The sequence below is a fragment of the Amblyomma americanum genome, chromosome 1, assembly GCF_052857255.1.
Source record: "Amblyomma americanum isolate KBUSLIRL-KWMA chromosome 1, ASM5285725v1, whole genome shotgun sequence".
NCBI classification, from domain to species: domain Eukaryota; kingdom Metazoa; phylum Arthropoda; class Arachnida; order Ixodida; family Ixodidae; genus Amblyomma; species Amblyomma americanum.
Genome location: NC_135497.1, coordinates 323563604 through 323588090, shown reverse-complemented (window position 1 = coordinate 323588090; position 24487 = coordinate 323563604). Strand labels below are relative to the sequence as shown.

The 24487-nt window shown below is 54.6% G+C and overlaps 1 protein-coding gene across 1 annotated transcript in view; it reads right to left on the bottom strand.

Annotated features, from left to right (window-relative positions):
- Nucleotides 1-24487, bottom strand: part of CaMKII (Calcium/calmodulin-dependent protein kinase II) — a 130229-nt gene that overhangs the window by 99925 nt on the left and 5817 nt on the right. Inside the window, 1 exon segment of the mRNA XM_077649803.1 lies at nucleotides 16106-16200. Coding sequence (XP_077505929.1) covers nucleotides 16106-16200 — 95 coding nt within the window.

The window sequence follows — 24487 nt, the reverse complement described above, 5'->3', positions numbered from 1 at the left end:
TCGCCGTAGCTCAGTTGGTAAGAGTACCGGACGCGATATTCGGAGGTCGTGGGTTCGGATCCCACCGGCGGCATGGTTGTTTTTTCTGCTGCTTTATAAGTAATTTTCTTTAAACCGATTGATTGGCACTACAAATAAAAAAAAAAAGATTAGAAACATTCCCCTATGCCCCTTGGTTTCCGTGACTGTTGGCTTCCTTAATATGTTTGTCAAACGAGCCCCTCATTTCCTTTACCTTGTCTGCTAATATATATTATATATATATATATATATATATATATAGCTCGGTGCAGTGTCGTAAAGGTGTCAGCCGCTGGTTCGACTATAGATGCGAAAAAACTTCGATAGCCTCTCTCGCTTCCTCGGTGTGAGTCACTCCCAATGGCCACGAAAGAAGTCACCAACACAATTTATGCCATACGCATCCAGTCCGCCTCGCAAGCTCAGATAGAACCAAATCTTGCAGTTTCACCAACAATTTTTCGCTGCCGGTACATCGTTCTGCCAACAACGCATCTCAAACGTCTCGAAGAGCGGAATACGAGGAGGATTTTGCCACCGAAAGCCCGAACAAGAACAATCAATAAGCTTAAGTTGATTGCGAGGTTCGTTCCTGAAAAGTTGAACACGCTGCCACGTTGGCGCCACGTGGCCTGTCTTCAACATGGGTGGCGCATGTGCCTGGAGGCGCTGGTCAGGCGAAAGATGGACGCTCGCGTGATGCTGGAGAGCTATAGCATACCCGCTGCCGTGATGTGCGTCCGCGGGGCGCCTCTGCACGCTCTGCTGCACTCAGCTCTGCCAGCAGGCATGGCATGGCATAAGAGTGCCAAAAAATAAAAGGTAAAAATGCAGCGTCAGGAAGCAGACTTGATCCAAGCATCGCTACACAGTCATCCGACTGAAGGCTGCACAGCAGTTACGCTTCGCGTCTGTACAGATGGCGCGCCGCACTAGCACGCCGTGGTGTTCCTATGGGACACTGGTAGGCCGAGGCTGCACGACAGCGATGCGAGTGTCCACACTGCTCTGTAGGAAGGCCGCATCCGACACGGGACAATCCTTCCGGTCTTCGTACGTGTCTGAACTCCCCCCACCCCTGATCCCGACACCTTGAAATCGCGCTAGCCTCGGCCGCCACAACGGAGTTCCTCGCGCATAATGATGGCGCATATGCGAAGGCCCAGCGTGGGCTTGCGCGTGCGGCGACGAGTGCACACATTAGAGAGACCGAGCGCGCCCCACGGAGTGGCCCAAGGTGCGCCGCCCTTCTCGCGTTCAACCCCACGCAGCACGTCGTTCGAGAGCCCTCATCGCGACTCCTTGGGCGTCGAAAGCCGGAGAGCGCCCCTTCCCCTCTGCCGGCCGGCCAGTCAGTCAGCCAGCCAGCTGGGCCGCTTTCGCCACCTCCGCGCAAAGCGAAAACAAGCGGCGTCTCGGCGAAAAAGAAAAAAAATCTTCGCAAATGGGAGAATCCCGGCCGCGCACTATTTTGCCTCGTTCGCGAATCGGCAGAGCAGTCTACGCACAGCCCCCATCCCTTTTTTTCCGTTATTTTTTTTTCTCCTCTCCGCTCCTCGACGTCGGGGAAGATCGATGGCTGGAAACGCTTCGATCTCCTGACGGCTGCAAATAGCCACCTCGGAGCACCCATTTGTTCTCCCCGCAGTGCCGAAATGAGCGTCGTCCATTTATCCGCCCCACGGCGGCGTCGGGGCCCCGAACAGCGCCCGCCGGCGACGGAAATGTGCGCAGCGCCGGTCCGACTGGAAAGCGACGCTGCTGATGGACCCCCACTCGGAGAGCCAACCTGTCGGATCACGGCCACCACGGTTATAACGGTGCCAGGGGCTCGTTATGAACACATCACTCTCCTATACTTGGCTTCCCCGGTACAAAGGGGAAAAAATGCACTCTCACCGACTCCGACAAGCATTCGAGCTAGGCGCAATCGTCGGGGCCGAACAGCATTTCGTCGGGAGGAAGCACGAGGACCAATGTCCCGTAGGACGCGTCCAGTACTGGACCACGCGCACGCACTGTCTGTAGAAAGGTGAAAAAGACGGCGGGTCACGCAGTTACACGCACCAACCTCGCGCTCTCTTAATTCTCTAAAAATCGCCGGGCCCCGTCCGAAATGTCCCGCGCACTGTTCCCCTCCTCCTTTCCGCAAGTTTCGTTCGTTTCACATCTCACCGGCCCTTCAAACGTAGGCTTTCCCTGCCTATAGACTCGCATTAACAAATTCGCAGCTTCTCGATAGCGGCATCCGCCAACGGTTACGTGAAACGGTGCCCTTTCCGATTCGCCACGCACTCCGTTAGTAAGGAAACAAAATAAAACAAATTCGGCTGGCTTCAATACTTTCGACAAGACGTTCTGCAAGCGCATCCAAGACCTTGAGGCGTCCGCTCGGGTATTTTCTCCGCCGAGGGATTACTCATTAAGAATGAAGCCTCCAGATAAGACGCGCCCACGTCGTAACAGAAAATGCGTCGCGTCCCGAAGTCTCCGCGTCGGCAGAACCGCGAAACGCACTCCAGGTGAAAATAAAAAGAAAGAATCCCAGACGGAGGAATCCCTTCGCACAAGGAGATCGGGGCCGCGATGCCGCGAAAGTGGTCGCCGGTCAAACGCGGCCGGATCGGGACCGGCCCGGTGAAAGATTGATCGCCTTCCCCCAGCCGCTGATCGCCGGCGAGCAACCACGACTCGCACAATGGGCGCGCGCGGCCGCGGCGCCGTAGGCGAAAATAGCCGCGGCGGCGAGGCCGGCCCAGCGTGGCGCTAACAGGGGCCGCCGCTGTTTGTGACGTAACGGGGGACGCGCGGAGCCTAATTCCGTCCCCGCCGCAACCCGCACCGGGGAATGTCGGCGACGCAGTGACCTTTCGCCGATCGCAAAAGCGGGTACGCACTGACGTCACTCCACCGCGTATATACCTGCCGCCGGCCCAGTCCCGAAGGGGCCCGAGGGAAGTGCGCAGACAGCGATGCGCGCGCGAAAGCCCAAACAAGGCCCGACGCGCATCTGAAAGAGAGGACCGGCCCCTGAGGGCTTTCCCGTTGCCAGGAGATCTGCCGCAAAGACGACGACCGGCTAGGGCCGGGCCGAGCGCGTTTGCACGGCCTTCTTCCTCCGCGGTGCCGCGGGACGAAAGGAGGAACACGAGCGCCACTGGCTGCCCTAGCGGAGCGTGGTCGAGGTAAGAACGACGGGCGCTCAGAGATCACGGTGGACGACGCAGAAAGTCAGCACCGAGCCCTCTTCTGAAAGGGAAGCCCCCGGCATGCAGGAACACTCCAGAAGCCTGCAAAACAATCCGAAGACGGGCACACCAGAAATTTCAAACTGCCCACGGCGCTTCTCCGGATGGCAGTCGCCGCCGCGCCTCAGGCCGAGCGCGTGCACACCGAGTAGCATTAGGTCCGTTAGGAAGAGAGAGAGTGTGGTTCAGTAAGGGGGAAAAAATCGCCCGGAGCATGCAGCTGTTCACATAGACTATTGGTATCCCGGCAACTTCGCCACAGTAGGGTAGGGGAGTTGGGGATTAAAAGAAGGGGAGGGAGACGCAGTGAATCGCAGCGCGCGGTCTACCGGGGGGGGGGGGGGGGGGGGGGAAGATTTCGGGGCGGAAAGGAAGAAGAGGATGCGCAACGGGTGGGGAAGCCACAGAGGGCTCGGTGGAATGCGCCGGCGAGGGGGACAGAGAAGTTGAAAGGAGTCAAGTGCGCAGAGAAGCACTCCCAGCCTCCCGCCTCTGAGAAGACGACCACGAGAAAAAAAAAAAAACACCGACCAGCAGTAGGCGCTCTTGTTGTATAAATAAGCACTACAGCTAGAAAATGTTCGTTAAACGCCGAAAATTTCGCGGAAGGTTTAGTGAAGGGCGTTCCGCCGTCAAAATCACCCTTGAAAAACACTAATAAAAAAAAGCGGGGGGGGGGGCTGAAAGGGGGCACAGCAGCTCAGCTCTGCCACTTGACGCCCCAACGCAGCGAGACACAGCGGCAGGGCGGACACCCTCCGGATACTGCCCTCTTCGTTGCAACTGTGCCAAGATGACTTCGGTAACAAACTCTCTCTCCCCCAAGCGGTTGCGGCAGACCCCCGAGCATTCCTGACGCCGCTCCAGAGTCACAGCCCCGAATAACTCCCACTCGCGTATTGCCGGAACACATACCACGCGACATCTCGCTCGCGTCTGCAACATGGCGCCCGCTTTCGACTGCACTTGGGAGTGGGAAGCTGGCCCAAAGGACTGCCTCCTACGCATACTCGGAAGCGCACGAGGCCGGTACGACATTTTACGTTTCGGTAAAAATGCAGAAGAACGAGTGGGCACTCAGCCAGTTATCAATACGCAGAGACGAGGACACGCCTCGAACAAGGACGCGCTGCTTGCAGGACCAGACTGCACACCGTTGTGCATGGGTCACTTTCCTGCCACCATGACGCAGACGAGCACATGGCCCGAGACAGAACCCGGGCCCTGTTTTACGCAACCGACCGTCTATTGCTCGATCGTCGGTTGGCGGGTTGCTTGCAGCGAAAATCCAAGCGCTCCTCATTCCATAGGTACCACTGTCGCACCACACCACTGGCTGGGGTAGTTTGTTAATTCTCTCTGACTATTCGGTCGTTCCAGCGACGGGTAGCGGCGCCACGCGGCCTCTTCCTTAAGCGGCGAGCCGGTGATCGCTCTGCGCCGCGCGTGCAATCGCAGTGGTTTGCAGCGTAAGATACGCGTCAAAAATGAGCATATTCTGTTGTTCTACGATGCGCGAACATGCCAAACATGTTGTTTCTGCAAACGCGCCATGAGTTCAAAAAGCAGTGATTAAGTGCATTCTGCAGGTTGGTAACGAGTTTCACCCCAATGACCCGGCTGTCGACGTAATCTGTTGACGCCACGACACCGTGTCGTCAATGCATTCGTATTAGGTGTTTTGTTCATGCATTAACACTGCATGAAAGCAGTGCAGTGCTTATCAATGAGGTGATATCAATTAAGTACATTGGTTATACTTTAAGGCGGACGTTTGCAGAAAATAAAGGTTTTTCATCAAGCTTCAGTCCATTCTCGTATAGTTCAGACACGGCTTTCTGGCCACAACGTGACTGCTAAATGGCGATATATGAATGGCAAGAACTCCACATTATTGTACCTTCATTTCTCGGATATGCGTAAAGTGGGTGAATAATTGCAAACGCTTCTTGGCAACTGTCCTCTGCTCACTCGATCACAGAGTTTTCCCCTGCTAGTCAAAAACACATTTTGAGCGCTAATTTCGACTGTATTATAAAGCTCGAATGAACCCCTGGCTGCCGCTTCAAGCAACAGCTACATTGCCTCTTCTATCACCGCATATGTGACCAACGTACGCTGCAGACGGACTATAACCGGGCGCAATTAAGCCTGCAGTAAAGCTCCGCCCACATTCAGGAGCACCGAACAGAATTCCTCCGTGAGAAAATGTAGACCACTTGTAAAGCTTTTCTGTTTACCTAAACATGCAGTCAATCACGCGTCGAAATTGTAGGCTCAAGGATTTTGATCTTTATGGCTTGTTTGATGCGGCCTAACATTAAAAGGTTGATTTTGATATCTACTGTAATTCTTAAGTGCAGTTATATTACGCCGCGGAACAAGGCCAATGTTACCAACAGCTGATTTTCTTTTCTATCCTTATATAAGATCAGCGCGCAATCATATACACATACAGTATTTATGTGGGTAAGGGCCACACTCGCGTAGGCCCTTAATATAGCGTCAGACTGTCAGGATTATTAAAGTAGTTTCTTTCCGCTTTAAAAACAAGAAAGTAAAAGCGCAAAAATATAGTTAGAAGTGTTTGTCGCACTTTGCTATGCTGAGTTCGCAAGTTTCAACGCCGACGCGGTTTTTGCGGCACTTGCGAACTGGCGATGCCATGCTCATATCGATAAAAATTTATTTCGAGCCTGTAATGCAGCGAAACTTAAGCATAGCATCTTATTAATAACCGCGAATCATTTACTGCTGCTTATCTAGACTCTAAAAATCACGCGAGAGGTGCCACAACGTCAATAACCCGCTTTGCTTCTATAGAGACGCACGCTATGGTTTCGGCGTCATCACCGCCTCGTCCGCCATGTCGTACTGCCGCCGCGCCACCTATAAGAGCTGGAATAACCGAATAGTGTAACACCTACTCAATAGCCATCTATAGCTGCTGAGTGCATGCCATGGTTTAACACCGAATCTGGGAAAAAAAAATGTATTAGGAGTACTTTTATGGATATTTGTGTGTGTGTGTGTGGGGGGGGTGGGGTCATACCTAAAAGCCCAACCCCTAGACACAACGCGGCAAACAGTAGGCGAACTGCCTCCAGCGGCTACGCTCCCAACATCTCATACTACGCCCTTCTACCCACCACTGCGCACCAAACGGCTGTTAACGTAAGCGTCATAAAACGCCGCAATATATATATATATATATAAACAAATAAGCGGGGCGACGGACTGCCGAGGTCGCCGGCTAATCTCGTTACGCGTCGATATTAAATATGGGCGAAATCCCGCATTGTTCGCTGCGCGGGGAATTGGAGATTACGCGCGGTTAGGTGCTTCCGATGGCGAATCTCCATGGCATGGTTCAAGGGCGGTCGGGAGTCTGAACGAAAAAAAGAGCTATACGGGACGCCTGTAGCAGCACGCTACCTCGAACGCCGAGGCGTCGTCGCAGGCGGTCGAAAGTCAGTCGCGTTGGAGTACACGATTCCGCAAAGCGCCACGTGATTAACGCGCGACACGTCTCGCAGGACAACTTGCGCGATAGCTCCAGAAGCAGAGGAAAGGGCGCGAGGAGGAAGCGCTCCTCCTCCGACTAGCGTCGCGCACTCCGCGGGGTATTACCCGAAAACAAGCGTCGTCAGAAGGCGCCGCCCAAAGGCGCGTACTAGAATTTCCCGGCAAAAGAGCCAGCGAGACTGCCGCCAAGCGCCGCCGCCCACCCGCTCGCTCGGAGATTGTTTTCGGCTCCGCTGAAGCCGAAAAATAAAGCACCGAGAAAGAAAAAGAACGAAGCCTGGAAAGGAGCGAACTGGGCGCCGACGACGCAGCCCAAGCGGGAGAAGAGCAAGCCATATCCCACGGCGCGGACTCCCTCCGCGAGGCCCATTTGCGCGGGTAAACAGCGCGTGGGCCAAACACGCGCCACCAAAAACGCAACCAGCCGTGCGCGCAAAGAGACGAGCGGGAATCAAGAAAAAAAAAAAACGCAGGCAAACTGGCATGAGCACGCAGCGGGGAAGGGGGGAGTCAAGCTGCGCAGTGCCCGAACAACGCTCGCTGGATTTCACGCCAACAGGGTCTCGACGCGGCGCAAGCCGGGGCGCACACGGCAGCGCCGCCGCGAGCCGCAGCAGCCGGCGCATAACAAGCCCGCCGAAAGGCGCGGAAGGGAGGTGCGATGTAACAGCCACGCGCCTAACGAGCGGTTCGCTACAAACTGCTCCCTTTCCGGTCAGCGGGCACGGCACCGGCCGGAGCCGGCGCACAGCCCGCGCGGATTTGAAACCCGATTACGGCGTCGCCAGGCCCGGGATTACTACATCGGAGCGCAGGCTCGCTGCTAGCGGCGCCGCGCGGGAAACGTGTCGCGCACACGATACGCCACGCACGCGCCGCTCGTGACTCAACGCCGCCGCATGCACACGGACGCAAAATCCGGATGCTGACACGCGCGCGCGAATTGCAATGCGCGGGCGGAGCTGATGGGGAAATGATAAGAACAAAAGCGGGCAGACGTGCCTGCACGGCTCGGTGGCCAACAGGCACGTGCCACAGAGTGACGTCAAAGCGCGCGACGACCCGAGAAGAGCCGGTGACCGCCATCAGTGTGCCAACTGGGGTCCCGGGTGGGAACCGCGGTTCGCACCGGTCGAGCAACGAGACGGCTGCCAGTCGCGTCGAGCTGATCTGCGGGGCGCGCTTCGGGACACGGCGCCTGCTGCTTACGGGCCTTCTTCGGCAGCGAATGAGAAGAAACGGGAGGGGACGAAGAAAATCAGCATCGCGCACTTCGACGCTCGCCCGCGAAAAATGCCCATCGCGGGCACGCAGCTGGAAACGAATAAATGAAAAGGAAAGTCGGCAGGCTTCGTTCAACTTCGCTCGAGCGTCCCTAGACGAGCCAAAGGAGCAGAGCTCGAGCGACCTGCGCTGACCGTGGCCCGAACTCGGCGGCGGCCGGGGGATCGCCCAACGAGGCAAACAAGTCCGCCGACGGCGAATGGGCGCGCCAAGGCCGGAAGCCCACTGGAGGCGATCCAAAAGCAACCGCCGCCACACGATGCGGCAACGCCGTCGCGCCCCGCTTGATGACGGCGCAGCTAAGCAGTGAGCATTAGCGGCCAGAGGAAGAGGGGAGCGGGCACCTCCTCTGCCCCCTCACACCTTTGGCTCGGTGTCCAGGTAAACATACCTGTCGGTGGCACGCGCATTGACGCCTTTCCTCGAACAAGACTGATGCAAACAAGCGCCCTACTGCAAGCAGTGCAGCTAGATCCTCACACGAAAACCCCCGAGGTGCTGGAGCAAGCGGCTCTGCTTGCAAGCCGACTACCCAGGCTGAACGGCCAGGTATAAAACACCATCAATGAGCAGCGAAGTTCGCCTATCCGTAGTCACAGCGTCACAGAGTTATCCAAGTAGAGTTACCCACGGGCAACGGAGCACAATAGCCTGGACTGCGAACTGAAGGTCTCCATAAGCCACCCAACGCTCCTGCTAAAGCCAAAACATGACCTTTGGCTCAACAACCCGAACAGAAACGCTGGCGAGAACACGTGTTAACCTTAAGTACAGACGCAGTCGATGGACTGTGTTTGAACAGCTCCTTTTTGCGCTCACAAAAGATGTAACACGATCATTTTGCGCGCGGGGTTACCGACGTTCCAACGAAAAAGGTCACGAAAAAAAAGGGGGTGGGTGGGGAGGGTTAATGAACAAGAAAAAAAAAAGAACAAGACAGGTAAAATATGAAACTCGCTTTTGTTTATGCGCTTCAAAGGATTTCGCTCCCGGCTTGTTGGTTTCGTGCGATCATGCTGCTTCAAGCTATCTTTATCGCCTTTCATCCTTGCCGCCATTCAAAAATACACCGGACGAAAGCCTCCGCGAAGCCCTTATTACCCGGAGGTAAGTCGGACTGGCGTGCTGCAATGCGTAATAGCGAAATGAGGTGGTCGCTGGGAAACACGGCACCCGTGCGCCAGAATCGCTTTTCCTCCATCCTCGAGGCTTTTGTCCCCGACAGTAAATCAGTTTCGAAACTTGACGCTAGCTAAACGTCCTGCTTGAGGACGTGCCCGTCGATATCCTGTCATTTAAGGTGGAACTTGATGTGGACTAGCAGCTTTTTTCATGACGCGCATCCGACTTCACTCATCGCTCCTCAAGCTGCACATGATAGAAAACACTTTTTCCACGAGAGCAACGCCGTCTGAGGTTCGTGTTGCGTATGCAGTTTTGAGTGCTCGCCACTCTTAGCAGATCTAAATCCAGGAGAAATGCCCGTCCCGACAATGGCAGGCCGCGACAATTCCGCAAATGCCGAGACGGCTGGCAACTTCATTAATTAACGAGCTAGCTGTCTGTGCCAGCACGTATACGTGCAAAAGGTCCTCGCACACCACGACATGCAATCTTGAAACTGATGAAAAATCGCAGGAACTCTCAAGAAGAAAGCTAAACGAAATGACAGCGCGAAAGCTTCGGCACCCAGCGAACACAGCGTGCAATGCCCAAGGCAATCCGCCGCGACATCAACAAAAAAAAAAACAACTAAAGTCGGATGGCGGGGGGGGGGGGGGGGGGGGGGGGGGCACGCGATTCAGTCCGGGGAGGCCCCCAGGGGAGGACAGGCGAAACGCTGCGAACATCCCTGCCAGCGTTCCGAAAAATCACTCTCCCAGAATCGCATCATCGCGGATCCGCGTGGCGCCACCTCCAGCACTTGGCGCGCACTTATCGCGAGTGAGGGAGCAGAACCTTACACGCCCCCCTCGTCTCGGAATCTGAGTGCCGCCGAGAAGACCGACGAAAGCGCGCAAAGGAATGGCCATCGGCGACCAGCCACCTCCGCACACAGCGGCATCAATGCCAACTTAGGGAGGCGGACGTGAAAGGGGGGGGGGGGGGGGGGGGGGCTCACTCCCAGGGCCCAGAACGTCGCCCGCCCGGGGCGAGCGCGAACACGCGCCCAGAATTGCTAAGCAGACGGACCGGCGCGTTCGACGAAGGGGGCGCAGTGGACGACGCCGAGCCGATTCGGCCCCCGCCGCCCGGGGCCGTCTGGCAATCCATTTGTCTCCGGGGGCGCTGCCATACACTCCCTCCCCCCTTTCGCTTTTGATGGATTGCCCAATTATTCTAGCGACACTGCGCAGTTCCGCCGTAAACTATCATCGACGACACGCGCGCCTTCGGCGCCCCGCACGCACTCGCCACGTGGCTGGGACAAAAGGAAACCGGCCGCAGAGAAACCATCCTTCTTGGGCGCCATTCGTCTCCGGCGGTTGAGCGCCTCTGCTCCGGGCGAGACGACGACAGTCGCCGCCGCCGCCCTTTCCTCGAGCCGAGGCTGTCGCGCAGACACGGCGCCGAGCCACGCGCCCAGCCGAGGAACACGTGCCCTCCTCCTCTCGTGTGCAAAGTGGGAATGGGTCCGGAGCGATTCGTTTCCGAGAGCCAGGCTACGCGATCACGAAGGGCTAAGCGCCACAAATCATGCCTCGGCATCTCCCAGTTGCCATCCATGGGATTGCCCATGGAGACATATCGTCGCCAGGGTCTATTCGAGAAGCGAAACCGGTCAAGTCAGAGGCGTCCCTACGTTACAGGCGAGGGCACGGACAGCTGCTTCTGCCAGGGAAGGAACGTGCGCGCGCGCTCAGCAGACGGACTCCGCAGAAGGCACGCTTCCTCTTCTCACAAAAGTGGCGACAGAGCAAAGCACAAGTAGTGCCGCACCGGTCCTCTCTATTTCATCTGCATAGGGGAAAACTCAGCCGAACCAACATTCCAGCCTCTCAGGCCGGGGTATCAGCAAGTCACTGCAGGCTTTCACGCCGCAACTTTTTATGACCGTTGCCGACGGACGGTATACCATAGTCGGATACAACTCAAGAACAAAGCGAGGACCCTCGTCCAGCCAATGGCGCCGGCCGGTTCTCACGAAACTGCTAGCGTGACAATGCAGGGAGCGGCGTGACGATAGAAGGTCGGGACTGTCCCCGACTATGGAGGAGGGGGACTATCCCCTTTCGTCTGCCACTACCTGCATTGTCATGCTAGCAGGGTGATGAGAATCAGCCGATGCCACTGGCTGGAAGGGGGTCCTTTGTCGGAAAAAAGCCGCTTTGCTCTTGAGTTGCATCCGAGTACAGAGGGAGCGCAGGCAAAGCGCGATGCGCCTAGATACAAGAAGGCACCAACGCCAGCAGCAGCGTCTTTCGCAGCTTCCTTCCAGCTCCGGAGCACATGTCAAGAAGGTGACCCCACGAGGCCTGTTGCCTAGGCTGTTTCTGAAAGGAATTCAGTTACCAACCACGCGCTCTTCGCAGATCCATTCTACGAAGCTGTGCACACCACCTCCGAGGATTACGCAGGGGAAGGCAACGCCGCACCACCTTGCTTACGTAAGCAGAGGCCCTTGTGCAAAGAAACCAGCACACGCAGCGAGGCCAACCACAACTTAGCGGTTCCCCCGTCAGTACCACGATTCGAACTCAGTATACCTCCGGCATGCGATACGGATGCACCTGCCGCTAGGCCGTCGCTGCTCTAATTGTCCCGGACAGTGAACACACCGCGCTTGCAATGCGCGGATATAATTCGGCGACCGCGAAAAGGCGCACATTCCTCTGTCTTTTCGACCGTACGACGCAGAGACCTCCCCACGCTGGACCAGGTCATTCGGCGGGGCGCAGATACCGCCAGTGCTACGGTTGGCACTGCACAGCGGATTCGGCAGTGGCGCGCATGGCCCGGCCGGAGGCTATCGATCCGGCGTCGGAGTGGGCCCGGCATGAACCAGACCGGGAAGCCACGCTCAGAGGAGCGAGCGAGCGGCATCTAACCGGCACTCAGGGCTGCGGCCGGAGGGTCCGTCTTGAAGGCTCTATGTAGACTTCTTCATTTCTTTCAGGAGGAGGCCTTGAAAATAAAGTGCGGCCGAATAGCTAGGTATCGGCGACGACGTTTCGGGACCCGGTGGCTTCGAAACAAAGCGGCCCAGCTGGCAGCGAGAACAGAATGCGTGTCTTGCGCGGAGTTAGCACCGCCAACTTCCACTACAGAACGAAAGTCTACTCCCATAACCCTCCGATTCAACCTGTCCTGAGTCAGCTGCGGCCACCTTACCGCCGCAAACTTCCTAATCTCATCCGCTCACCTGACTCTCCGACGCCCCTTGCTAAGCTAAGCTTACTCTTGAAACCCGTTACCCCCAAGAAGCCATCGGTTATCTTGCTGCCCATCTCTTGTTCTTGATTTCAACTAGAATACCGTTCACTCGCCCTTGTTCCCCGACCCCATCTGCTCGTTCCCCGTTTCTCAACGCTACATTTATTTATTTCAGAATATTGCAGGCCACTACTTGGCCCAAGCATATGTGGCAGCGGTGTCCTCGAATTAAGTTCAAGCCTTTATGGCAGCCTTCAACTTTCTGCCGCATGGGTGAGCCCTGTCAAGAAAGATGAAGCTGTTATATACTTTCCTCTTGAGGTATACCGGTAAACTACTATTCATGACCTCAAGAATGCCTGCCAAATGCACTCCACCCCGTTATTATTCCCCTATAGTACCCTCGCCTGTGTCGTCATTCGCCGCAGGTGGCATAAAAACAGGCTAGGCCAGACGCAGGAACTGCGTTCCCACAGCAGACGGTTGTGGCTCCGCAGCGGGGGGCGAGACGCTCGCTAACAGTTTCTTTGCGGGACGAATTATCTGAGTAATTTCTTTCGGCCACGCGCCCAAATGCGCGAAGTGAGATCGGGAGAGGTTTTGTTCGTTAATTTCTTTTTTCCACCTTATGGGGTGACTGACCGATTGAAAATGTTTACCGGGCGAAATAGAGGACTTTAAGAGTCGGTGATCGGCATTCTTTTTTCAGAACGTCGGTGGGCGCCGCTTCCTTTGACTACCGACTAAAGAATTCCAAGGTATGCGAAGCCTATAAAAGTTGTAGTTCTACTGAAAAACCCTATAGGGACGCAAACGGCTCGCGAAAGCAGCAAGAGTCACACTCGTCTTATTGCACAGAATTCCCACGACTGTGACCAGCGGCCCACTAGATTGTGTCTACGGACAGTCTGGCGGGAACCGTGCCGAGCGGCTGGTTCAAAATCTGAAGCTTCGCTGCCCTCAGCACACACGGCAACAGGCACAACCTTTGTTACGCCATGCCTAAAAAAAAACAAAAAAAAAACTCCAGGCGACCCTCCACGAAAATGTCGCACATTCGAATCGGGCTATACAGCAGATCTGTAAATCTACGTCTGTAGATACGGGCTGTAGGTTTCTGCCGCGACAACAGAGCCCTACAGAGTTCAGTGTACGGCTCCCATTGGACGCACAGATGGCCAGTCCCTGCGCCGAATGACAGCCGAAAGGCCCGAGAACTGTACGCGCTCTTTATACCTGCCGCTATAGTTCCAAGCCATGCTTGAAATAGAACAAATCCGTGATTCATTTTTTCCTGCACTACCTCAGCCGACTTTTCGCTGGGCTACATTCTCGCGCCTTCGCGGCACGTGTTTTATTTACATTGCATAATGTTGCATTTCATGCATCACTCCTGCTATAGCCACTCGGGGGGCCTGCAGCATGCATAAATAAACTGGCCAACCGCCAGCGACCTTCAGAAGCGCTCTCGGGGCGGGCGCCCTCTCTGGGATGCCTGCCTCAACACGGCTGGCCCGCGTGCCGCCCGGGGGTCAGACGCCTTGCGGCGAGCGAGCAGGCAGGCAGCAGCGATAGGCTGCAATCGTCGGTGAGTGTGCGTGCACCGCCCTTCGCTGCATACCTGTAGAGGTGCGATGAACGAATACTTATTGGTCGTTCCCGGAACGAGCACATGCAGCCGAGTGTGCAGAGATAAGCCCGCCGCCGGCATTCCAAGGGACGGAGTCGGCACGTACCCGTTTATCGACAGCACGATGGCAATGGCCCCCGATTGCCTCCGCACGCCCACTCCCTCCTTCCCCAGCCAGCGGGGCAGAGAGACTGCTTCTCCTGCGCTCCCGAATACTTGCGCCACTGAGTGGAGCAAAGACGAGGCGCCACTGCAGTCTAGACACACAACAAAACGGAAAACGCTGAAACGGCGCTCTCGCGACAACGGCTGGCGGCAGCGGTAACGCTGTGCTAAAGAAAGCTTTAGCGTAGCGTATACACCGTCCACCGCCAGCCTCTAGCGCGCTTGTGCAGATGTCGCCCAAGCGCCACCGGCAACTGACCTACATCTGGAGAAGCACCTCATTAGCGGCTGGCGGTCGTGAAGTAAGCGGTGTACACTGTACAACTTAAGAAAACAGCAGCTGGTAACACTGGGCCACAGTCCGGTACGTCCTGTATTACTCCGCTAGCCAATCACAACAGTAAACGAAATCAGATTTTTAATGTTTGACTTCATTACACGAGCCAGGTACCAAAATTCCTGAGCATATATCCCTTTTTTTTTCTTGTTATTAGCTTCTTGTTTATGTAACAAGAAAGATTTGAACAAGGAACTACTTTCTTGTCATGGAGGAATTCTGTGCGGCAGCCCCGAATGTGGGCGGAGCTCCACTGCACGCTTCAGGTGTATCCGACCATAGGGCTTCCTAATGTGGCCGTCAAACCGGCACGTCAGCAGTGAAACAAGGCCCCCAAGGAAGCAACAGCCGCAATACCCGGCCTTTGTCAAGCGACGCGGGCGCTCTCGCCAGAATGAGACGGCAGCAGGCCCGCTGAGCGCGCCCCGGGAACACAAAACGCTCGTTCAGGCACGCCGCCACCTTCGAAAAGCGCGCGGGGCGTCAAAGAACGGGGGTGAAAGCGCAGCGGCCCCAATTATTTTCCATGACGCAAAGTTCACGCGCTCGCCCCACGGCGCGAACCGAGCGACGCAAAAATAAGCGGCTCCTCTATGCCGCACCGATCTCCGGCGGCTTCGAGACTAATCGGGCCATTCATAACACGGCAAGGGAAGATCGCCGTCGCGTCCTCCCCCGTCTACTATGTATACCCTGCAACTCCGCGCGGGGATTTACGGGCCTCAACAGCTTCGCGATAAAGCTGGGCGCGCGCAATGACAGACGTGAATACAATGGCGAAGGTCTTGGGGGAAACAAAGGCGCCTCATTTGCACCACAAAGGCCCTGGCTTAGCTGTGCGGCTGCTGCAGCCGCCGTCCTGGAAAGAAACGCTGCAGCAAGACGACGACAGCGAATCAGAGTGAAGCAGCTTCGCGAGATAAAGGAATCTCGGGAAGAATGCGGACGAGCCGTCTCTCGTGAAAGGACTCGGCGACTCCACAGTTAAACGAGCCGACAGTTTAGCCCCGCAAAAGGGCACCGTCACAGCCCCCAGATAAAGAAAAACAGTACAAAAATGACCGCATCAGAAGCCGCGTATACCCAACTTATGCGCCTGCATGGTGGCCACTGAAGCAGAGTGGTCCAGGCATGCTTCTAAACAGACACCGCGCAGAAGGCGAAGGGACTCCGCTGGCAGCGCGCTGCGGCATCCAGGACTATCTTAGAAATCGCACCGGGTCAGATAATTCGACTAGGTTTTAAGGCAGCGAAGGCAGGTTGACTGCGTATAGACCGCCACAAGAAACAAAAAAAAATATGAAAAAGAAACGGGAATCCGGCTTGCGAACCTACATGCCGCTGGCATACAGAAGCTTATTTCTGCACGCTTGAGGTCGCTCCGAGAGGTACAGGGCGTACTGGACCACGGGGGAAAAAAACCACGAAGCCCCTGCCGAGGGCTGCCAGTGGGGAGCCAGAGTATGGCGTCCCGCGGTGCGCTACAAGCGCTGGTGCATATGCGCGCAGAGGCCGACTCACCTCTCGACGAAAGCTTCTTGGTGTTGATGATCTTGGCGGCGAACTCGAGCCCCGTTGACTTCTGGACGCACCTTCGCACAATTGAAAATGCACCTCTGCGGGAGAGAAGAAGAGGGAAGACATCAGCGCCGCTCCCGCGACCACAAAAGGAGCCTAGACGGGGCAGACATACAGGCAGAGGCACACTCGCGTAACACCTTGCGATATTATTTCACTCCGACTCGAAGGTGCGGGCCACGCAGGGGTAGAGGGTGAAGAGCAATGTGGCCCTTCACTATTCGCACGATTGCACAACGACTGGGTTGCCCATTACGGGAATTTCGAGCTTGCGCATTTGACATATACTCCATTACCACTCAGCAGAACTTTGCACACGCGTCGCAAGGCAAAAATTATACGTGACTGCAGTGCACTCGGTGAGCGTCCGCCGGATCAAACTAGCGGGCTCGCAGTCGAGTGACGAGCTGCTGGCAGCTTCTGTAGATAACGTTCGGGCGCCATTAAACGCCGATACCTTGCAACGCTGAAAAGTATACTCAACTCGAACTGAGCTGAAAACGCTTTCTTGTTATTGTACTGCCAAACAATGTCATGTTGCTGGGCTGAACAGTGGCCCTCCCGAAGCATCAACTGTAACGTCACAAAACACGCAGCCAGTAACCCGTGGGGGCGAGAACAATGGCGCCTGATCTCAGTGCCCCTGCCGATTCAATCTCCGCAAGAGTGACGGATGCTTTGTCACGCCGGCTGCCACCATGGCCAGCAGGAGCCCGGCACACTAGGCTAGGATCAGACATGCGATAGGTTGGGGCTGATGAAAAACAATGCGCCCCTAGGATCGGCCGTATAACTTCGCTGGCCGAGCTCGGGTGCAACCCAGCGGGTTGGGCAGAGGCAGCCCGACCTCACGACTCCTGCACTACTACAGCAACCTGTTTTGCCGTGCGCCACTCTTATGAAACGAATGCAACCTCAGCCAGCAATACAACGTGTACAACCAGGTGTCCTGGCCAAATATAGCCAAGTTGTTAAATAAGACGGAGCGACCAAGGGAAGCGAAAACAACGCAGTGATGTTGAGAGTCGTGTGGCCTAGTCAGCAGCATTTTTTTTTCGTTCTGCAATGTTATAGTAAGATACAACTCAAGAACGAAGCGGCTCCCCCCCCCCCCCCACCTCAAAGGACCCCCCTTCCAGCAAATGGCGTCGGCCGATTCGCATGACCCTCTGGACCCTGCTAGCGAGACAATGCGGGAGGGCCACATCAAAAAGGACAGCTCCATTCATCCATGAATGGTCGGGGATAGTCTCCCCCCTGCATTGTCGCGCCGCTCCCTGCATTGTCACGCTAGCAGGGCAATGAGAATCGGCCGACGCCATTGGCTGGAATGGGGTCCTTTGACGGGGAAAAGCCGCTTCGTTCTTGAGCTGTATCCAACTATAGTAAATTAGTTGGGATAACTACCTAACTTCTTAAATACTGGCTTCTGGAGAGAACTGTCAGTATGAAAGTTGTAAATCACCTTGAAAAACAAGGGGCTGAAAGCTTTGCAACAAGGCACTCTTTACGTAATATTTATTTATTCACTGACCCCAAAAGAAATCGCGCAAAATTCAAAATATACCACTTTACAGTGGTGGTACCTGAGCGCCCCAAAACGCGCTGCGAGAGATAAAAATTCGCTTATCTCTGGTACGTTGTCCCCGACAGCGTTTTGCATTGAACTGGGCGTGGTATACAAGATATACGGATATTTCTGTTTGAGATCGCGCCTGGCGCGCTAATCTCAGTCAAGACCTTGCAGACCGAAAAAAAAAAGATACTGCGGACTAGAAAACACGACTCTCAAGAGCACTGAGTTGGTTTCAGTTGAATAGGACACTGCGTCTTTTTTTAAAACTTGGTTACATCCAGCTGGGACGCCTGGTGTCGGGCGCTTCAAAGCAGCACCGAAATTCCGCACCCAAATCTTTCCACAGTGTACCATTCGGCAGAAGTTACAAAAAGATGAGGACGCATGCAGGAGATCGCTGCAGGAAGGATTGTAGAAACCCGGCTTCAGAGAAGAAACTCGCACCAGAATCACGCACCACACGCTGGAAAAATCACGGGAATTCGACGACTGCAGCCACATGCAGTACAGCATTAGGCGACGTGTCGAATTCGGCACAATGCGTTGGGAAAACCGCACCACCAAACCGTAGGAGATCGAGGCCCTCGGTTCGTGAAGGCACTCTCTACGGTCGTACAGTTATGTATCCCGCAGAATACGGGGGCGAAACGTGGAAGTAATGCCAAGTTAAGACAGAAAGAAAAAGAAAGGACGAAAGAAGGAAAGGACGAAAGAAAGAAGGAAAGAAGGAAGAAAGAGGAAAAGAAAGGACGAAAGAAAGAAGGAAGGAAAGAAAGAAAAAAGGAAGGAAGGAAAAGAAAAAAGAAACAAAGAAAGAAGGAGAAGAGAAAAAGAAAGAAAGAAAGAAAGGAAGAAAGAAAGAAAGAAAGAAAGAAAGAAAGAAAGAAAGAAAGAAAGAAAGAAAGAAAGAAAGAAAGAAAGAAAGAAAGAAAGAAAGAAAGAAGCGGGAATCCCGTAACGTAAAACGATCACAGGACATGAGAAACCGGAGCTTAGGTAGGCGTCAGCAGACTGCCAGGAAGGCGCCATCCGCTGCCGTGAATAGAACGGAGAGAGCGGCAAAGCAGGCAGCAACAGCAGCGGCACAAGCGCGAGAACAATGGAGCGCCGCGCGACGTGACTGCGAGCTGATTCGGGCGGAGCATTATCTTACGCGGATTTCCGAAGTGCGCATACCTGCCTATGCCTCCGGGTTTCCGAACACGGGGCCGGTCGAGAGAGATGGGATCGATTTTCGATCCCAAGCTTCGGCGAGAGAAGCAGCAGAGCGTGGGCACTTTGCAGATTGCGCTCTCGGAAAAGGGGGAGGGATAAAAGCCCCAGGCGCGGGGGGCACAGCTCCGTTGTATATTGTATACAGTGCTGTACATGCACCCCTTACCCTGTCCTTCCTTTCTGTCGACCACCTCCTTTATACCTCCCTGTCCCTTTTATCTCCGCTAGCCGTAGCTCAGGTCCAAGATTGGACAGCAAAGTCTTTTCCTTCTGCTTTTAGTTTGCTTTAATACAACTCAAGAACGAAGCGGCTATTCGCCGCCAAAGGACCCCTTCCAGCAAATGGCGTCGGCTGACACTCGGGCCTGCAAGCGTGACATTGAAGGCAGCAGCGCCACAATGGCTAGAGGAGTCTATCCCCGACCACAGAAGGAAGGGATTATCCCCTTTCATATACCACCTCTTGCTGTGCCACACTAGCAGGTTCATGACAATCGGCGGACGCCTTTGACGGGGAAAAGTCGCCGCGTTCTTGAGTTGCATCCGACTACAATAACAACCGCTCGCCCGTTTCGTCCCTATACGTTAGTCCTTCAAGTAGGCCCCTATACATGCCCTTCCTAAACGCTCGAAATAAACCTGGCTTACTGAATGACTAGAAAATGACGAGCGCTCCACCGAGTCTAAACAAAAGCCCACGAGCTTTATCTGCGCACATCGTGACAACCTCAGCCGGCGCATTCTGCGAGACGCTTTTTCTTTCTTTTCTTCAGACCACAGCAGCATATATACGACACTTTCTCCGCCGTCGGCAAAGTACAGCCATTGTCAAAAGTATACTGCCCAAAGGGTTTGCTCTCAAAGCCCCGCTAGTGGGGCTCCTTGTAGCAACCGTGGAAGTCCTCCTCTTAAAGGGACCATGCAATAAATTGAGGTTGCGTAAAGCAGACGAGAGACGGGCATTTCATCACTCGTCACCCCAACACAAGAATTTTTGAGCTAGGCATCAATAACAACGAAGATATAGACGATTAAAAATTACGCTACTCCTCTCCCCCCTCAACTCGTACACACGGGGGCACTAGACAAAAATAAAGAAAACAGCTCTGGGACTGAATACGTCATCCGCTGACGTTCCTTTTGCAACTTCGGGTTGTCGCTCCTTGGCACCCCAGCAGCAGCGTCGGCGGCGTGATTGCAGCGCGCGTCGGGTTTCTTTGCTTGTCGTCTGATGGACCCGGACCTCGAGGCGCGACTGCTCGCTCTTACGGCCGCGATGAGCATCGAGCCCTATGCGTCCACGCCGTACCAGCTGAACGCCAGCGACGACAGTAGCGACTCGGCGAGCCACTCAGTGGCTCCGGAACTCCCGACAGAAGGAGGCGGCAGAGGAAAATTGAAACCATATGCGCGAAGGCAATGCCCTGGCTCGCGCTTGCCCGAGAGGGTCGCGCGGCGACACGAGCAGACGATTTTCACGGCTACCGGAAGTGTGTCCGTGACGTCGTGGCTCCAGCGAATGAGAGCGTGTGGTGGCCTGGCGACGTCATGGGTGGTGTGAGGTCTTTGTTTCACGATTTTAGTTCCAAAATCGGTCGCTACGAGCACACCAATCGGGCCGCGAATTAAAAAAAAAACACGGTTTTTAAAAATTCATAATAAATTGCCGGCTCAGTTCCGAAGACTCATACTTCGTGTGAATGCTTCCTAGCATCATTTCTAAACATTGAAAACATTTACAGGCGACTTTTTATTCATTGCATAGTCCCTTTAAGGGGGGACGAGAGATCCCCGCGGCATGGCTCAGAAATGGACGCCTTGGGCTCTTTATCCTTTTGACAGAGGCTGTAAGTCACAGCCGAGAGCTCCACGACCAGCTGGCGGCCAGGGACATTCGCGACACAGTTTATCGCGCTCCCTCCTCGACTCCTGAGGAAGGCGAGCAGTCTGGGATGGTTTCGTTTATATTCGAGCCCCGACTCGCGAATTCTCGACCTACCGGATCAGCGACGCACGGCGAGTAGCCAGGCTTTGAAACACTCACGCACCGCCGCGGCGTGTTCACGTGGCAGGCAACAAACTCCCGGCCGATTTTCCCAGTGCGCCGTTTGCGCGCGGCTTTATCTACATGCCGTAGCCACACTGGGTTCGGATTCGCGACGACGTGTCGCGGACCCGGTCACACCCACGGCTCACCCTCTCGGATGATAAGATACGGCATCTCGAGAGAAGCAGGCACAGTACTTGATACGTAGCATAAGCTTGGCACAGAGTATACGGCGTTATTCTCCGGCGTTTGCAGGATGCGACGTGGAAACAACCGAAAGCATCCCCAAAAGCCACCGTCGTTTTGGTAGTCCGTAAAGCCGCCGTTTTCGACGCCATTCCCATAATCCGCGGAACAAGACTGCAGTGAGCGGAAGCCTCGTTTCACGTGAAAGCTCGGAAGGCATACACTCCTACATCGCGGGGCCGACCTCTACGAGCAAGAACGCTGTCTCCCCGAGCAAAGGAGGCCGCGAAAGGTGTTCGTCGACTGTACCTTACGCTGCAATGCCTATAGGCATTGAGAATGTCGGACAAAAGTAGTGAACTGGCAGATTTTCATCACAAATGGTTCCTCCATTGCAGTAATATATAAAAATAAACGAAGTGATGTATTACGACACAGATGATTAGAGCATAATTAAATATAGCTAATTTCGGTGCTTTCTGAATATGTATAAGGATGATAAAACTGCGCGCAAAAATACGCTAGCACATACAGTAAATCAATGTGAAATTAAAAAAAACTTCTCTGTGATAGACCAGTGCAGCAATAGGACCATAGAATATTTGGGCTGTTTTGACGCTAGGGTTAATTTTTGCACGAATAAATCTTCCGACAGGCCTGTACATCTGGCCGCTGACACTTTGACCTTGATTTGGCAGACACGTTGGAAAAAAGCTGTTCTTTAAGTACGTTATCAGTTCATGTTTACCATAAGCGAAAATTATTCCCATTTTCGCACACTGTGTCACAGGTAATGCCAGGGGCATTACAGTATTAAGAAAAAAAATCGATCTGACGGTGTGAAACAGCGCCACTGGGTATCGAGGGGGTGTGTAGTGTCGCGGTGTGTACTGTGGTCATATAGCCCAAGTGGGTTCGTCCGTTCGTCTCATCCACGATATCCCTATAGACTGCACGTGGTAACTCCTCAATCCCACTGTTCAAGTGCTCTCTTTCACAACTATCAGTAACGCCAACGCGTAATAGTTTAAGAGTTAACCACTTTATTTCATTTACCCACCTTGCTATCCTCTGTGTCGCAAGTTGTTAGCAGTGAAGCGGAAGCTACGAGTGTGAGGTGTTACGAAGGCATCCGCAAGCGAACCCGCCTTACCAACTCGCGAACCACCACACAGCTGCAGGTGAAAGCCGTCGCCTTCTGCTTTCATATCCTCCACCCGCAGATAACAACTCGTGAGATGGAGTACATAATAGTTACCACGCCTTGGCTGTTTTCGAGGCCGCCTCTACTGACAATGCACAGCCAAATGAAACGTGTCTTTTAGCCCAGAAAACATATTTTCGAATCGCCAACAGTCTTCGGTGACACAGCTGCATCACCGCCAGCAAAATTCTCGCACAGGCGTGGTGGCCCGGACTGACATGAGCGCCGCGGAGCGCTGGCTGCTGGGTCCGAGACCATGCTGCACGGCGTGTGTGTGCCCTCCAACCACCCTATCCCCAGGCCTTGGACCCTGCGGTCAACGCTCCGCGGTGCTCACGTCAGTCCGGGCCACCACGCCTGCGCGAGCATTCGGCAGTGCACTGGTGGCAACCGCATTCCAGGGTTTGAATTCCCTCAAAGCTTCAAGCGAGGCAACGTAGCTACGGGGGGCTCAATAGACGTTTTTAGCATACCGGAGACGTACTAGCGGAGACGTACACCGATTTACCGGACCCCTCCTACGCACGCGCAGTAGCATTGTTGCGCTCAGGGGGAGCCACTGCGCATGCGCAAGAGGGGTCCGGTAAACCGGTATACGTCTCCGGTATGCTAAATATGTGTATTGTCTTTCCTCTTTGCAACGGGTCTATACACGTCGCACCGTAAAGAGCCGCTCACGAAACACGCGAAAAACCACCCTGGGCCCCTTTTTTCACGGGTGCCTGCCACGAAACTACACACCGCCCCATCTATCAAACTTTTTTTTCTTTTTTTTTCGGCTCATTCCGCTCCCATAAAGGGCAACCGCGACGCCACCATTGTGCGTCTACACTTAATAGAGCAAAGCATCGGCTTCACGCCTCATTAGTGCGCCCGGGCTACGCGGACGACCCCAGCGCGCCCCGCGACAGCGTGGCCATCGAGCATAGCATATGCGGCACCGAGTCGTTAGCCCCCAGTCCGTCACGGCCGTACAAAGCGCGTCGCTGCGCCAGTTCCCATACACGTTCGTACGACGCACAAAAAAAGAAAAGTAGCTTGGAAAAGATGGCACTCGCTAACTTGGGCGGCCCGTCGATAAGAAGCGCCTTCATTCTGCTACCGTCGAAGGATGAACTGAACGGGTGACGTGGCGCCGAGTGGTGCGCCAGTTTTAGAACGACAGCTCGAGGAAACGGGCGAGGAACCGTGCTGTCAGAGCGGCCCACCCGGCATGCAACCCACGCCTCGGCAGCCGCGTGCTCCTCCAAAAGCAAGCTACTCGCTCAATAGGCGCAAGTACATAGTGGCGCGCTGTCACACGGGGATATGTCGAACAAAAAAAAAAAGGACAATATCCGATGATGGATGTGGAGAAGCGCCTTTGAGCACCGAGTTGATCGCATTACGTGCGCTGCAGAGACCTCTCTCTGTTACGGCAAACCGTTTTTCGAAATACCGAGTAAAGCAATTGTAAACAGCAAACCGCTGCGTGGCTGGAGGCAGTGCTATTGTCGATGTTTCTGAAATATACAGCGATGACGTCACGAACAGTATAGGGGAAAAACTCTAGTACGCGCGATGAATGGCTGTAACAGCGACTGCAAAACGATGATTCCGATCACGAGATGTTTCGTATGACCGAATACTGAATTAAAATCTTAGGTTCGGCAAACACGGAGCGGGTGTTAACAAGCGGGGGGACTTGGATGCGGGTGATGCTCGTGACGCCGCAGATGAAGCGTTAGGCCCGTTTCACATGCTGCGAATTTCACCGTCCGGCACTGCGAATTCGTTCGGTCTGCGGCTGGAGAGGGCCGCCGCTCTTGCCGCAGACGGCTTGCGAACGATTTCCGTCCGGTTGGAATTCATTCGCAGCGTCGGTGTGTTCGCTCTGCGACTGACCAATAGGGAGCATCCACTGCTTGGCTCTCTGTCAGGCTTGGCTTTGGCCAGCTTTGGCCAGGCTTAGCTTTGGCCATCGTGTACTTTTCGACTAATTCGGAACTGTTTACTTTGATAAAAAGATACGAAATGTTACCTTGTATCTGAAAGTGCTCATGACTACAACAACATAAACACATTCCATGTTACATTACTGCCGCATTTGTTCACAGG